This window comes from Cibotium barometz, chromosome 48, assembly GCF_041138505.1.
Source record: "Cibotium barometz isolate CiBa-2024 chromosome 48, ASM4113850v1, whole genome shotgun sequence".
NCBI lineage: Eukaryota > Viridiplantae > Streptophyta > Polypodiopsida > Cyatheales > Cibotiaceae > Cibotium > Cibotium barometz.
The window spans coordinates 16,061,452-16,074,726 of record NC_141093.1 but is presented as its reverse complement, the minus strand read 5'-3'; the positions used below and the strand labels follow the sequence as shown (position 1 = coordinate 16,074,726).

At 42.4% G+C, this 13,275-nt stretch overlaps 1 protein-coding gene across 1 annotated transcript in view; it reads right to left on the bottom strand.

Moving 5' to 3' along the window:
* CAT9 (cationic amino acid transporter 9) overlaps window positions 1-5,123 on the bottom strand; it is a 58,855-nt gene extending 53,732 nt beyond the window's left edge. The window contains exon 1 of the mRNA XM_086785517.1: window positions 4,666-5,123. Within this exon, the coding sequence (XP_086641643.1) occupies window positions 4,666-5,023 (358 nt within the window). The 5' untranslated portion in view covers window positions 5,024-5,123. The remainder of the gene's footprint in view (window positions 1-4,665) is intronic.
* Between the last annotated feature and the right edge of the window lie 8,152 nt (window positions 5,124-13,275).

Here is a 13,275-nt window from a genome sequence, read left to right as displayed (position 1 = left end):
TTCCCCCACTGGATGCGGTGATTAGCATGCTTCATGACAAGCTAGACTTCATGAAGATCTCTAACTCTTCTCCTACTGAGTCAGCTTTTTCAGCCAAAGGGAAGCCCAAGTGGCGACCCAAAGGAGGTAATAAAAACAACGGCAAATCCAAGGAGTCGTCTGCTTTAGGCTCCAAGGATAAAGATCAAGGAAAAGAAAAGGGCAAATCTACGGAGAGGAAATGCCACTACTGTGGCAAGGCTCTTCCGCCCGATTGCTTCAAGAAGAGAGACAAGGAGAAAAAGTCAAAACAGGACTCCGATGACAAAGAATCCAAACCCAAAGACAAAGATGTGGCCTTTGTTCTAGTCGAAGAGTGCACCTCATCCACTGAGGCGTGGACTACTGCCTCTCTTGAGGATTGGATTGTGGATTTCAAGGCTACTTCTCACGACTCACAACAAGGATATCTTGGAGGACTCACTCTATCTCTATGCAGGTCCGACTTGCGAACAATCAACCTGTTGATACACTGATTAAGGGTAATATTCCTCTAATCACTCCCTCAAGGAGGCCCCAGAACCTGCAGAATGTTCTTTATGTTTCAAAGTTATCCAAAAACTTACTTTCTGTCTCCAGGATAGCCCAAAAAGGCTACGACTTATACTTCGATGATCAGGTTTTGGAGATCATTCACAGAGATTCTAAAAGGATCATCGCTCGGGGCATACAAGAGGGTGGTCTCTACAAGATCACCAAGTTTCAAGAGGAACCCAATCTTGATCACTCCCATCTATTCCAACTTCAAGCCTCATCAAGCTCTTCTTACATAGGAGGATACTACTCTTTGGCACGCCCGCTGTAAACATCTTCCCTTCTCTTCACTGGAGCTCTTGTCTCCCGCCGCATGGTGGAAGCCTTGCCTCGACTACCTCAGATGTCTAGCATCTGCTCAGCTTGTCTACAAGGCAAGCCTCTTTTAGGGCTTTCACCGCTCTTCAGCTTGTCCATATGGATTTGAGTGGACCTATGACTACGGTCACACGTGGAGGAGCCAGATATTTTTTCTTATTGGTGGATGATTTTTCCAGGAAGGTCTGGGTCTTTTTCCTATCCCAGAAATCTCTGACATTTCCAAAGTTCAAAGCATGGGTTGCTATGGTGGAGGCCAACACTACGTTGATAATCTTATTCTCACTAGATCCAACCCCGACCGCACTACTATGATTATGGATCTTCTGAGTCATACCTTTGAGATGACTAATCTTGGCCTACTTCACCACTTTCTTGGCACGGAGGTCTGGCAGTGCCCACAGGGTATATTTCTCTCTCAACAAATTTACGCTTCTCAGATTCTCGAGAGTTTTGGTATGAAGGATTGTTGCTCCTTATCTTGCCCTATGGACCCAAATCAAAAGTTGAGTAAAAACGATGACTCTCCACCCTATCATGATCCTACTCAATACAGAGAGCTTGTTCGTCTCAACATTACTAGGCCTAATCTTGCTTAGAGCGTTAGTATCCTAAGTCAGTTTCTTTCAGCCCCACATACTTCTAATTGGCAGGCTGTTGTTCTACTACGGGCTATTGTTACTTGGTACCACACTCATTTCTTGGCAAACGAAGAAGCAGCTTACAGTTGCCGGTTCTTCAACAAAAGCAGAGTATCGTACTTACTTTGAAACAGTCAAAGAGCTTCTATGGCTTCATCAGCTCCTTGATCATCGTCATGTCCCTCCTCCGATGCCTACTGTTGTCTACTCCGACAGTCAGAGTGCCATGGCTCTTGCACGAAACCCGATCTTCCACTCGAAGTCAAAGCACATTGTTGTTCATTATCATATGGTTCATGACTACTTGGCACTCAGTACCTTAACACTGGAGTATTGTCCTACCAAGGACAATGTGGCGGACATCTTCACCAAGGCGCTTTCCAAACCAACTTTGGATCACTTACTTTAGGCCCGGTATCGGTCCTCTTCGATGAAGCTCAAGAGGAGGTGTTGCAGGGGTCATCTCCACTATTTTGGGAGCTTCCCCGCAGTTCCTGCACCTCAAGAGGACCTCCCCCAGCCTAGGATATTTTTCTGGATTTTTTCCACATTTTTGGCACCTTTTTCTGTCATGTTCCATTTTATGCTCTAGTCGGCCTGCTTTATGCTAGCCAACTGGACTCTCTAGGTGCTATATAAGCATGGGCTTTGCCCTTAGTTGTATTATCTCATTTTCCACATATTCTGGGATCTTGGCTGCACCTATGGTGTGCCTCGTGCTGCCTACTCCAGCTTTGTAACCACCTTTTGGTGTATATAATCTTCCTTCAATTCCTGTGCATCCTGTATTTGTGAAATTCAATTCTCTTTCATTGTTTGGCACTTTGTCAGTAGTTTCGGACACAGATTCTTCATAAAGAGTAAACGATTCAACTAGAATATGGTGAAGAAGAAAGGTGGGAGAACAAGGAGACAGCTTAAAAGACTCTCATAGAGCAAAATCACTATGCTGATTTGTTTGAAAGGTGGTCCCAAAATCTCCAAAAACATCAACTCTACCTCACTGACTCTCATAATCAAAGACCTAAAGTAACATGTGTATTTTCAATGTCATGGGGCTGAAGTTGGATCTCCCGAGACCGAGACCGAGAGCAAGAGTGAGAACACCTGCAGCATACCCCACCCACCTCCCTTGCGACTTCGTCCTCTGCCCACCAGCATAGCGAGCAACAGCTCCAACCCACCCCCCCTCCTACACACTTCTCTCGTCCAGCTGTCCCCTCCTTCCCACCACAGCACTCTGCTAGCCTTCGCGGCTGCCTCCCCGCCTCTCCTCTGCTTTCTCCTTCTCCTGGACCCAGGCAAGGACAGGACCCAGGAAGGGACAAGACCCCCCATGAGTTTTTTGCTGCCTCAGGACCCCACTTTTGGCGCAAGGGGATTCGAGCTCTTCGCCAGCTAGACACATCTATTGCATCAGAGCCTCCACATGTCCAGGAGGTATCCTCGACCTTTTACAGTTCCATGCTCACTACTGACCCAGACTCCCCTCAACTAACCAACGAGTTTACCTGCGGAACAATGGAGACCCATCATCCTCTTCAGGACGGCATACAAGATCCTGACCAACGTGATCAGCCTCCACCTTCAGCCTTCCCTCCCAAATTTGATCCATTCTAACCAAATTGGCTTCATCCAGGACCACAGCATCCTAGATAACATTTTCACCTTTTGGGAAGCGACACTTCTCGACTTCAAGAAAGCATATGACAGCGTTGATTGGGCCTTTTAGGAGGGCACTATGTTGATACTTGGATTGGGTCTTTTAGGAGGGGACTATGCTAAGACTTGGATTCTGCGGCCTTCTACACAAGAGCCCAAACCAAGTCCTTCAAGGCGGCTGAGGAGCACATTTTGCCATTTCTAGCTCAATGCGCCAGGGATGCCAACTTGGCAACTTGCACCATTCCTCTTCTTTTTCGCAGCTAAGGCCATGAATTCCTTTCTTCGAGCGCAAGGCACAAGCCTCCGGGGGTTGCGCTTGCCCATTCACACTAAGGAGGAGTTATTGGATGCAAAGTTTGCAACTTTGCAGATGACAGTGGGCACCGCCGCATACCTTATGGGATTGGAAGGGAACGTCCCCCGCTTTGCAGCAACGGTTGAGGAGTTCTTTAGGGGCGAGGATCAACTATAGTGTATGCACATGTAATCAGCAAATGATCCTCTGTAGAGTGAGAGATGCCGTGATCGGCTAATGACAATGCCCACCTCGGCTAATAACAATGAGGGAATGTCAGGCCTTTGTGGCCAATGAGGCTCAAGCGGTAAAGGTGTTTGTCTAGGACCATGAGGTCCTCGGTTCAAGCCCCACAAGATACTTCCTCAGCGACATTGCCTACGGCGAATAAAAAAGAGCCTGGGGGTGGGCCAAAACTAATTCTCAAGAGGCAATGGAATCTTATAATACACTGGGGAACTGCAGATGTAGTGATCCTCGTCCTCAATCTCCAAAGAGCATAGTCTACACATCCTATCCTCCTATGGGATGCCCTTCACTCTCCTTGTCTTGATTTGTAAGCAATGTGATAAGACTCAAATATACCCAATTGCAATCTGCATGGCATGTGACATGTACTATAAAGGTACCTTGTCTTTTGAAATGAAGCCATATTCTATCATTTAGGAAATAATCCCAATAGAACTGCATCTTCGGGGTGAGCTCCAAGGGCCCAATCCATGCAGTATGATTGTGTGATAAGACTCAAATATGCCTGATTGAAATCTGCATGGCATTTGACATGTGCCATAAAGGTACCTTGGCTTTTGAATGAAGCCATCTTCTATTGTTTTGGAAATAATCCTAATAGAACTGCATCTTCGGCGTGAGCTCCGAGGGCCCAATCCATGTAGTAGGATTGTGTAGGGCAAGTGCGGTCACAAACATGTATTAGGTCATTATTTCAGTGAGCTCTTTGATGGTTTAGCCAAACATATGCAATCATGCCATAGATTTGCCCCATGATGTCTTGCCAATGTCATCAAATCCAGCAAGTAGAGCGCTACACTGGCAGATAAAGTCATGTTGGAAGCTGAACAAAGTAGTGATGAAAACCAGCACCGAAGTAAAGCTTAATTGAAACCCTCAAAACTGTGTTATGCATGGAATGAAGCATGGGATGGATATAGATACCTGGTCCAGCGTCATTGGCGATGGTGCCCGTGACGACGAAGATGCCAGCGCCAATGGAGGCTCCGATGCCAAGCAGGATAAGGTCAAAGACGCCCAAGCGTCTGGAGAGACCCTCGCCTCCTGCGGAAGAGGAAGAGGAGCCGCCCGGCACTTCGCCGCGAGCAACGCCGGGGTTCTTGGCCCGCAGCGCCGCCCGCCCGAAATCCGACCACCACGAGACCTTCCTCAGCGGGGCCATGAACTCGAAGCTTCTTGCAAAGGGCTTTGATGAGGAGATCTCGCTACGTATCCATGGAAACGATCGACGACGCCTCCTCTTTGCTGGCTTCTGCAACCAAAGACTGTAGCCTCGCCACATGCATGTCTTACAGAGAGTAGGTGACCCACGCCTTGCTGTGGTATAACGTTTTTGTTTGCATGCACGTGTGTATGCATATATGTGGATACATATGTGTACGTATTCTATGCATATGTATCTGAGTGAATGTATGTGCGTGTATATTTTTATGTATGATGTGTGTTTGTATATTGTATGTGTTCACGTGTGCATGTATGTGTGTATGTGCAACTCTCTCATATAGACGCCGCATATATGTGTGTCTTTCATATGCATTCTTTTTATGTCTCTGTCACGTACATAACACAATCCTCTCTCACACACATATACGTATACATGTATTTTCTCTCTTCTCACACCTATCTCGCATACACTCTCTCTCTCTCTCTCTCTCTCTCTCTCACACACACACACACACATCCTCCACACATACGTGTGTGGCTATGTGTACGGTATATATATGTATGTGAATGTGTTTATATATAATAGTATTAATATAATACTAGCATATATTTCTTATATGTATATTGATTTATATATCATTATTATAATATATTATTACATATTTACTATATATGTGTGTGTGTGTGTGTCTTTAATCTTTATTTAAATTTTTGTATTATATATATATATATATATATCATTATATTATAATATATTAATGTAGTTTTAATATATATTTATTTAATATCCTTACTCATTATATGTTTATATATTGTTATTGTATATATTCGTATTCAATATATTTTATACTTATATATTATATATCTTTATAGTTTTGTATTGTATTATGTATCTTTATATATCTTTATAGTTTTGTACTATATTATTTATTTAAATGTTCTTCTCTCAACTTACCCCTACACTCCTCCTTTTTCTCTCTCTCCCCTTTCCCAATATGTGGCCTCCACCCTCTCTCTCCCCTCTGCCCTAACACGTGGCTCCTCTCCTCCCCCATCACACCCCCTTCTTTCTTTCTCCTACCCCAACACTTGACCCTTCCAAACACCATGTGTCCCCTCCCCTCCCAAAAGCTTGTGTATAATAGATAGTATATATATAGATAGCTATATTACACACACACACACACACATTAATTAAATCTTACATGTAATCTCTCTCTCTCTCTCTCTCTCTCTCTCTCTCTCTCTCTCTCTCTCTCTCTTATTTACATGCACGCACACATACACGCACTCTCTCTCTCTCACACATGTGTGCATACATGCACGCACACATATACACTCTCTCACACATGCACATGCCCACACACAAATAGTTTAGCATTTTCATTAGTAATCCAATGATATGCAACATTGTGTGAATTAATTCATGAGTAAGGATTAATTAGAGTCCAAAATTAGTATAAGTGTTAATCTTTGATTAGTACTTAAGCTAATTTTTACACAACTCATTAGTGTTAATTAGAGCTTAGTTATGTATTCAATGCATGTGTAAGAGATGTGTAAGAGGTGTGTAAGAGGGAAATGGGCATAAGCAAAGACAAGGTTGCAAGTTGTCTTGTGCATTGAATGAGGTATAAGAGCGAGTGTTGACTTTTGTCCTGCTCACCTTTTTGGGAAAACTACCTTCTTGAACTTTCCTACTTGTGAAAACCATGAAACCACCTTAACCAAAATGGAAACTACTACAGAGTAGGGTCACATGTGCCACAAAAAAAAAATCACAATGCCATGTCATCAATCACAGTTTCACGGTCATAATTACCACATCACCAGTCATGGTTCACGAAATGTGATTGCCACATCACCAATCACGTTAACAAAATTTCAAAAAAAATAAATCACAATGCCACGTCATTGATCATGGCCATGATGGGCCATGTCACCAATCACACGGTTCATGGAACGTGATTTTACCACATCATTTAATCACGTGAAAAAAAACCACAACACCACATCACCGATCCACGGCCGTGATTGCCATGTCACCAATCATGGTTCATGGAACATGAATATCACATCATCGATCATGCTTTAAAAAATCCCAAAAAAAAAATGAGCATATAGGGTGTCAAAATTAGAGTTTTTGAGAGTTTTAAGAGCATTTAGAAAGAGTAAGAATTCATTTGCTGAATTCTTACTCTTTTTTGTCTCATTACACTAAGAAAAAAAGGATATAAATTAATCCTTAATTAATTTATATCTTTAATTATTAAGGCAAATAGTTAAGCATTTTCATTAGTAATCTAATGATATGCAACATTGTGTGAATCAATTCATGATTAAGAATTAATTAAAGTCTAAAAATCAAGCCATAAAGAGAGAGAAATTAGTATAAGTCTTTGATTAGTGCTTAAGCTAGTTTTTACACAACTCATTAGTGTTAATTGCAGCTTAGTTGTCATGTATTCAATGCACGTGTAAGAGGTGTGTTAAGTGATGTGTAAATGCTAACCTTTGATTAGTACTTAAGCTAATTTTTACACATGTGCTAATTAGTGCTAATTGGAGCTTAGTAGTCATGTATTCAATACATGTGTAAGAGAGTGTAAGTGGTGTGTAAGAGATATGTAAGAGAGAAATGGACATACGCCAAGAAAAGGTTGCAAGTTATCATGTGCATTAAATGAGGTGTAAAAGGGAGTGTTGACTTTTGTCCTACTCACCTTTTTGGAAAAACTACCTTTTTGAACTTTCCCACTTGTAAAAACTAAGAAACCACCTTAACCAGAATGGAAACTACTCAAGAGTAGGATCATGCGTGCCACATGACAACCCGAAAAAAAATCACGATGCCATGTCACTAATCACAGTTCATGATCATGATTGCCACATCACCAATCAAGATTCACAGGACGTGACTACCATGTCACCAATCACGTTTAAAAAAAATCACGGTGTCACGTCACTGATCATGGCCATGATTATCACATCACCATTCATGGCATGGACGTGGTTGTGCCACATAACCAATCATGTGAAAAAAATTATTTAAAAAAACTCAAAAATCACGGCGCCATATCACCAATCCTCACGAGCCATTCCTATGCAGCCATTGAGACTTATGCCACACATTGAGGCCTCATACTCCTTATTAGGAACTTTGTACCCACATTGGACCAACATTATACACGAGTGCTCCATTGGGTTTCACCAAACCTATAATAATCCCAATGCCACCAATCTGAAGTTCCTTGCATAACACAAATTTCAACTTAATCACTTCTCAAATCCACTTATCTTTTAGTAAAAAAAGTCTTTCTGTGTTGAACATCTTAGGAAGGGTTGTCCCACATGGGTTGAAAGATGTCCTAGGCCAAATAGGAGCTACACATAGCTCAATGGATGCCCTTAAACATACTGCCTGGGAAATATCGATATATATATATATATATATATATATTAATGGTTCCGCACACCCATATGAGTTCATGCAAGTGTTTGATCAATGTTGTGATGCATTTGGAGCTATTAATTGCTCGTCTAAGGTTCAAGCTTTCACAATTATACTTAATGGGCAAAGCCAGTCGATGGTTTACCACACTGTGATCAAAGTTAATTTCAAAACTTTGAAGGTAGCTTTCATCTGTGGGTTCTTGAGGCAAGGTCACTAGTGGTGTGCATCACGTGAACTTTACTCGATTGAGCGGAAAACGGATGAAGCCATACGAGATTTGATCCTTTGGATAAAAACCCTAGATTCATGGTGTGAACCATGGGAAAAATTGAATGGTGCTCAATTGAAAACATGTTTCATAATGAGCTAAAGAAAAATGGCTTGCACAATTTGATCCTTGTATCAAATCTGAAGACCTTCCATGTGGTTACCTAATCACCTCAAAAACCCAAGAAATATCTGAGCTCCTCCAGATCCTTCATCTCAAACTTCTGTCTAAGCAAGATCTTTACATCAAAGATCTCTGCATCATGGTCCCTCGTAATGATCAGGTCATCTACATAGATGACAACAAGCACAACTCCTCTATCACTGTGTCTCACATACAGCGAGAAATACATGAAAGCCAATAGTGACAAGATATTCACAAATCTTGTCAGACCATGCTCTTAGTGCTTGTTTTAAGCCATACAAGGCTTTCTTCAACCTGCAAACATGCTCAGGGTGACTCACATCCTCATAACCAGGTGGCTGCAACATATACATCTCTTCTTGCAAATCCCCATGCAAGAATGCATTCTTTACATCCATCTGATGTAAAGATCATTGCTTTGACGCAACCACTACTATCACAACTCTCACTGTTGCTATCTTGGCAACTGGGCTGAAAGTTTCCTCATAATCAATGCCATATGTCTGCACATATCCTTTGGCTACCAATTTAGCCTTGTACCTGCTTATGCTTCCATCACTGTTTTGTTTTACTTTGTACACCCACTTGCATCCAATGGCTTTCTTGCCTTCAGGCAATTGCACTAAATCCCAAGTCTCATTTCCATATAGTGCATCCATCTCCTCATCCACAGCTTTCTCCTAACACACATTTCCAATATCCTCATCAATGCATGTGGGCTCTACAACCTGTACAACTTTTGCCATGTATGCATAGTGATGTGCCACATAACCATCATAGGTAAACCTCTGCATAGGATTCTTCACTCTCCCAGATCTTCGCAGCTTTGCATTCATGGCTTCCATAGCCTTCTTTACACCAAGTGTTCTCATAGCTGGTATTCTAAGATCCTCATCAAGGCTCATCTCTGAGCCACCACTAGACTCTCCATCAACAGGAGAATGCCCTGCAGAAATGTCAGGCATACTAAGGGGCTCAATCACTTTCTCTTTGCCTTTATGTGATGTACTAATCACATTTGCAGGATTGGTATTATGACGCAGCCTGCCACTCCATGGTCTATCAACTGAACCACTAGATGAGGACTCTCCTGGTCCACTCAAAGACTTTGATTGCTGACTTGCATTCTGTGCAACCATATTTCCACTCACATCAGCCCCAACAAGCTTCTTTTTTTGCAGCATACTAGTTGCTCATCTCATCAAAAACAACATCCCTGCTTACCCTCAACTCACGTGTAGCAGGGTTATAACACCTGTATCCCTTTTGCTCAAGGGAATACCCAATAAACACACATTTTTGAGATTTTGGATCCAGCTTAGTTCTCAGCTCATCTGGCACATGCACATATGCAATGCATCCAAAGACTTTCAGATGAGACAAATCAGGTTTTCTGCCCCACAGCAAACCTCTCCTCTGGAGTTACATCATATATGGCTGCAGTTGGAGTCCTGTTCATGATGTAAACTGCTGTAGAAACAGCCTCAGCCCAATAGCTATGCGGCATATTCTTCTCTCCCATCAATGCTTGCGCAATCTCAACAATGTGCTTGTTTTTTCGCTCAGCAACTCCATTTTGCTGCAGAGTGTATCTGCATGTAAATTGTCTCTGAATACCATTCTTCTTCAAAAATTTAGAGAACTCATTGGAGAAGTACTCTCCCCCTCCATCTAACCTTAGGCACTTTACATGTTTCCCTGTTTGCTTTTCAACCATAACTTTGAAATTCTGAAAATGAGTGAACACCTCACCCTTCTCCTTCATGAAGTATACTCACACTTTCCTTGTGTGGTCATCAATAAATGTCACATAATACCTGCAGCCTCCCATAGACATGGTCTTCGTAGGACCCCATACATCTGAATGCACAACATCTAGTGCATTTCTGCTCACATTTCTATCACGTGGAAATACATGCTTTGTTTGCTTTCCAAATTGGCATATTTCACATATTTTCTGCATACCTTCAACTTTAAACTTTGGCAGCCTTGTCACAATTCCTTTAGTCTGCATAGACTTCATTCTCTGCACATTCACATGTCCAATTCTTTTATGCCAAATGTCTGTGTGCCACAATTCTTGAACCATTTGCAAATATCGCAGCACTCACTTTAGGCATGTTTACATTCAATGTAATCATTCTGCCCACTCTGTTACCTTTTGCAACCAACCTGCACTTTTCTTTAAAGTCTTCAACATAACAACCATCAGGATTAAACCAAACGTGCAATCCTGATCAATAATCTAGCTAACTGAAACCAGATTCTTTGTTATGTTCAGAACATGAAGTACATCTACAAGGTACTTCACTTTACCATCCTGCATAGACAATGGCACATCTCCAACATGGACAATTGGATGAGCCATCTCCAACATGGACAATTGGATGAGCAGTGTCATCCCCTGTTTCCACAAAACCTGGTCTTTCAAGGTTTTTCATCTCCTTGAACCACTCCCCATGACTTGTCATGTGGTTCGAAGCACTTGAATCAACATACCATGCATCATCTTTATGTGCTGCTTCAACATTTTCAGACATGGCATTAACGACATGCTGCATAACAAACAACCTTTCATTATCCTCATTGTTTCTGCTCGAGGATGCATAGTTGTTTTGCTACAATTTTCCATTTTGCATGTCAGTCCACTTCTTATAACAATCTGCCTGCACATGTCCAAGCTTACCACAATAAAAGCATCCACGTGTATCATTATACTGCCTTTGCCAATTTGCACGACCTCTTTGACTCCCCTTGTCTCTGAATTGGCCTCTTCCACATGCGTGTTGTTGTTGTTGTGAATTCTGGGACTATTGTTGATGCTGCTCGCCATAATTCTGATTACCTGTTCGGCCACCTCCTTGACCGCGTCCACAGCCTCCTCTACCTCGTCCTCTCCTGAACTTGTGTAGAAGGCCTGTTGCTCTGAACTGTTTTTGTTTTGTGAAGGCTGTTGGTCTTCACCCAAGCTCTTCTCTTCTATAATCAACATAGACACCAAATCTGTGAAATTGGGAATGTTTTCCTGAGTCTGAATAGACGTCTTGAACGCCTTGTATTGTGGCCCGAGACCACGTAGACAGACTTTCACTTTATCATTATCATCTACTGAAACGCCAATAGATACAAGGGATTCCACAATACCCTTGATCTTCAATGCATAGTCATTCACAGACATACTCTTTTTCTCCATAGTATGAAGTTCATTCTTCAACTGTATCTTTCGTGCCTTGGTATTCGTTTCATAGAGTTTTACCAAGGTGTCCCATGCCTCCTTGGGGGACTTGGCATCCTGTATGTGCCCAATCATGGTGTCCTGTATACTGATAGAGAGCCAATACATAACTTTTCTAGCTCCTTGGTTCCAATCCTTGAAGTCTTTCACATCTGCACAGCAGTCGGATTGATCTCCGGTATCTCTGGTGCCTCTTCATGCTCACCTTCTATGTAGTCTCCCAGTAACCCTTTCCCATCAGGAAATTTGTCAACCTGAACCTCTAAGCATGGAAGTTGTTCTTGTCAAGCTTCTCAGCAACAATCTAGTTTATGCCATCATTTGACATCTTGCCAGACACACAAATTTACCAAAAACAGTACTCTGGTTTGTCCTGCACAAACTGCTGTATTTTTTGCAGCGGTACTGTACTACACTCAAATGTCACAACTGTACTACACTCAAATGTCACAACCTCAATGTGCATACATACACCCAATGGCAACTGTTGACCTCCTTGCAGCACACACAATGTCTGCACAAACAATCTGTCTTCTTGCAGTTCTTAAAACAGAGTTCTGCATAGAATCGATGCCTTACCTGCAGTGCTTGAAATTGCCTGCTTTTTGAAAAACGGAGGTCCTAACGCACCCGAAACGCGTTTTCGACACGAAAATTTTTGTCCGATAAGATGGTATAGTTGCCCTTTAGCGTTACTCCCGCGAAGAAAGCTCCTCAATCAGAGATCGTTTGCCGGTGCCTCCGTAGAGCTCCCGACAAGGGTGTAGTTTCGCCAACACAAACAGAGAAGAGTAGATAAAGCTCTTACCCTCGTACCGCTTCATGTGCTTCTCTTGCTTACAGCTTAGCCCTTAGCATGAACCAGGCTCTGATACCATGAAAAGATGCAGGGGAGAAGAGAGCTTGAGCTCTTGCAAGCATACACACACTCACAAAACCCTAAAAGAGAACACACAAGGTGAGAGGCTAAAAATCTTCTTCTTCTTCACACAACACTCAACACACCATATACAAAGATATATACAAAGATAAGAGTACACACAATATGAAAAGGTACTCAACCAAATACATACTAGGGTTCTCTATAGTGTGAGCCTAACTAAATGAGCTGGCGCTATAACTATGACAATCTCTAGAATGGCTGTCACACAGCCTGTCATCCCACTGGCCGCATGATGATCTCACCAACCATGCCAGTGGTGTAAGTGTGGGGCCTATCCCCCAGGCGGGTCATCAGTGTCCACCACCTCACTAGATGAGCTCGATATC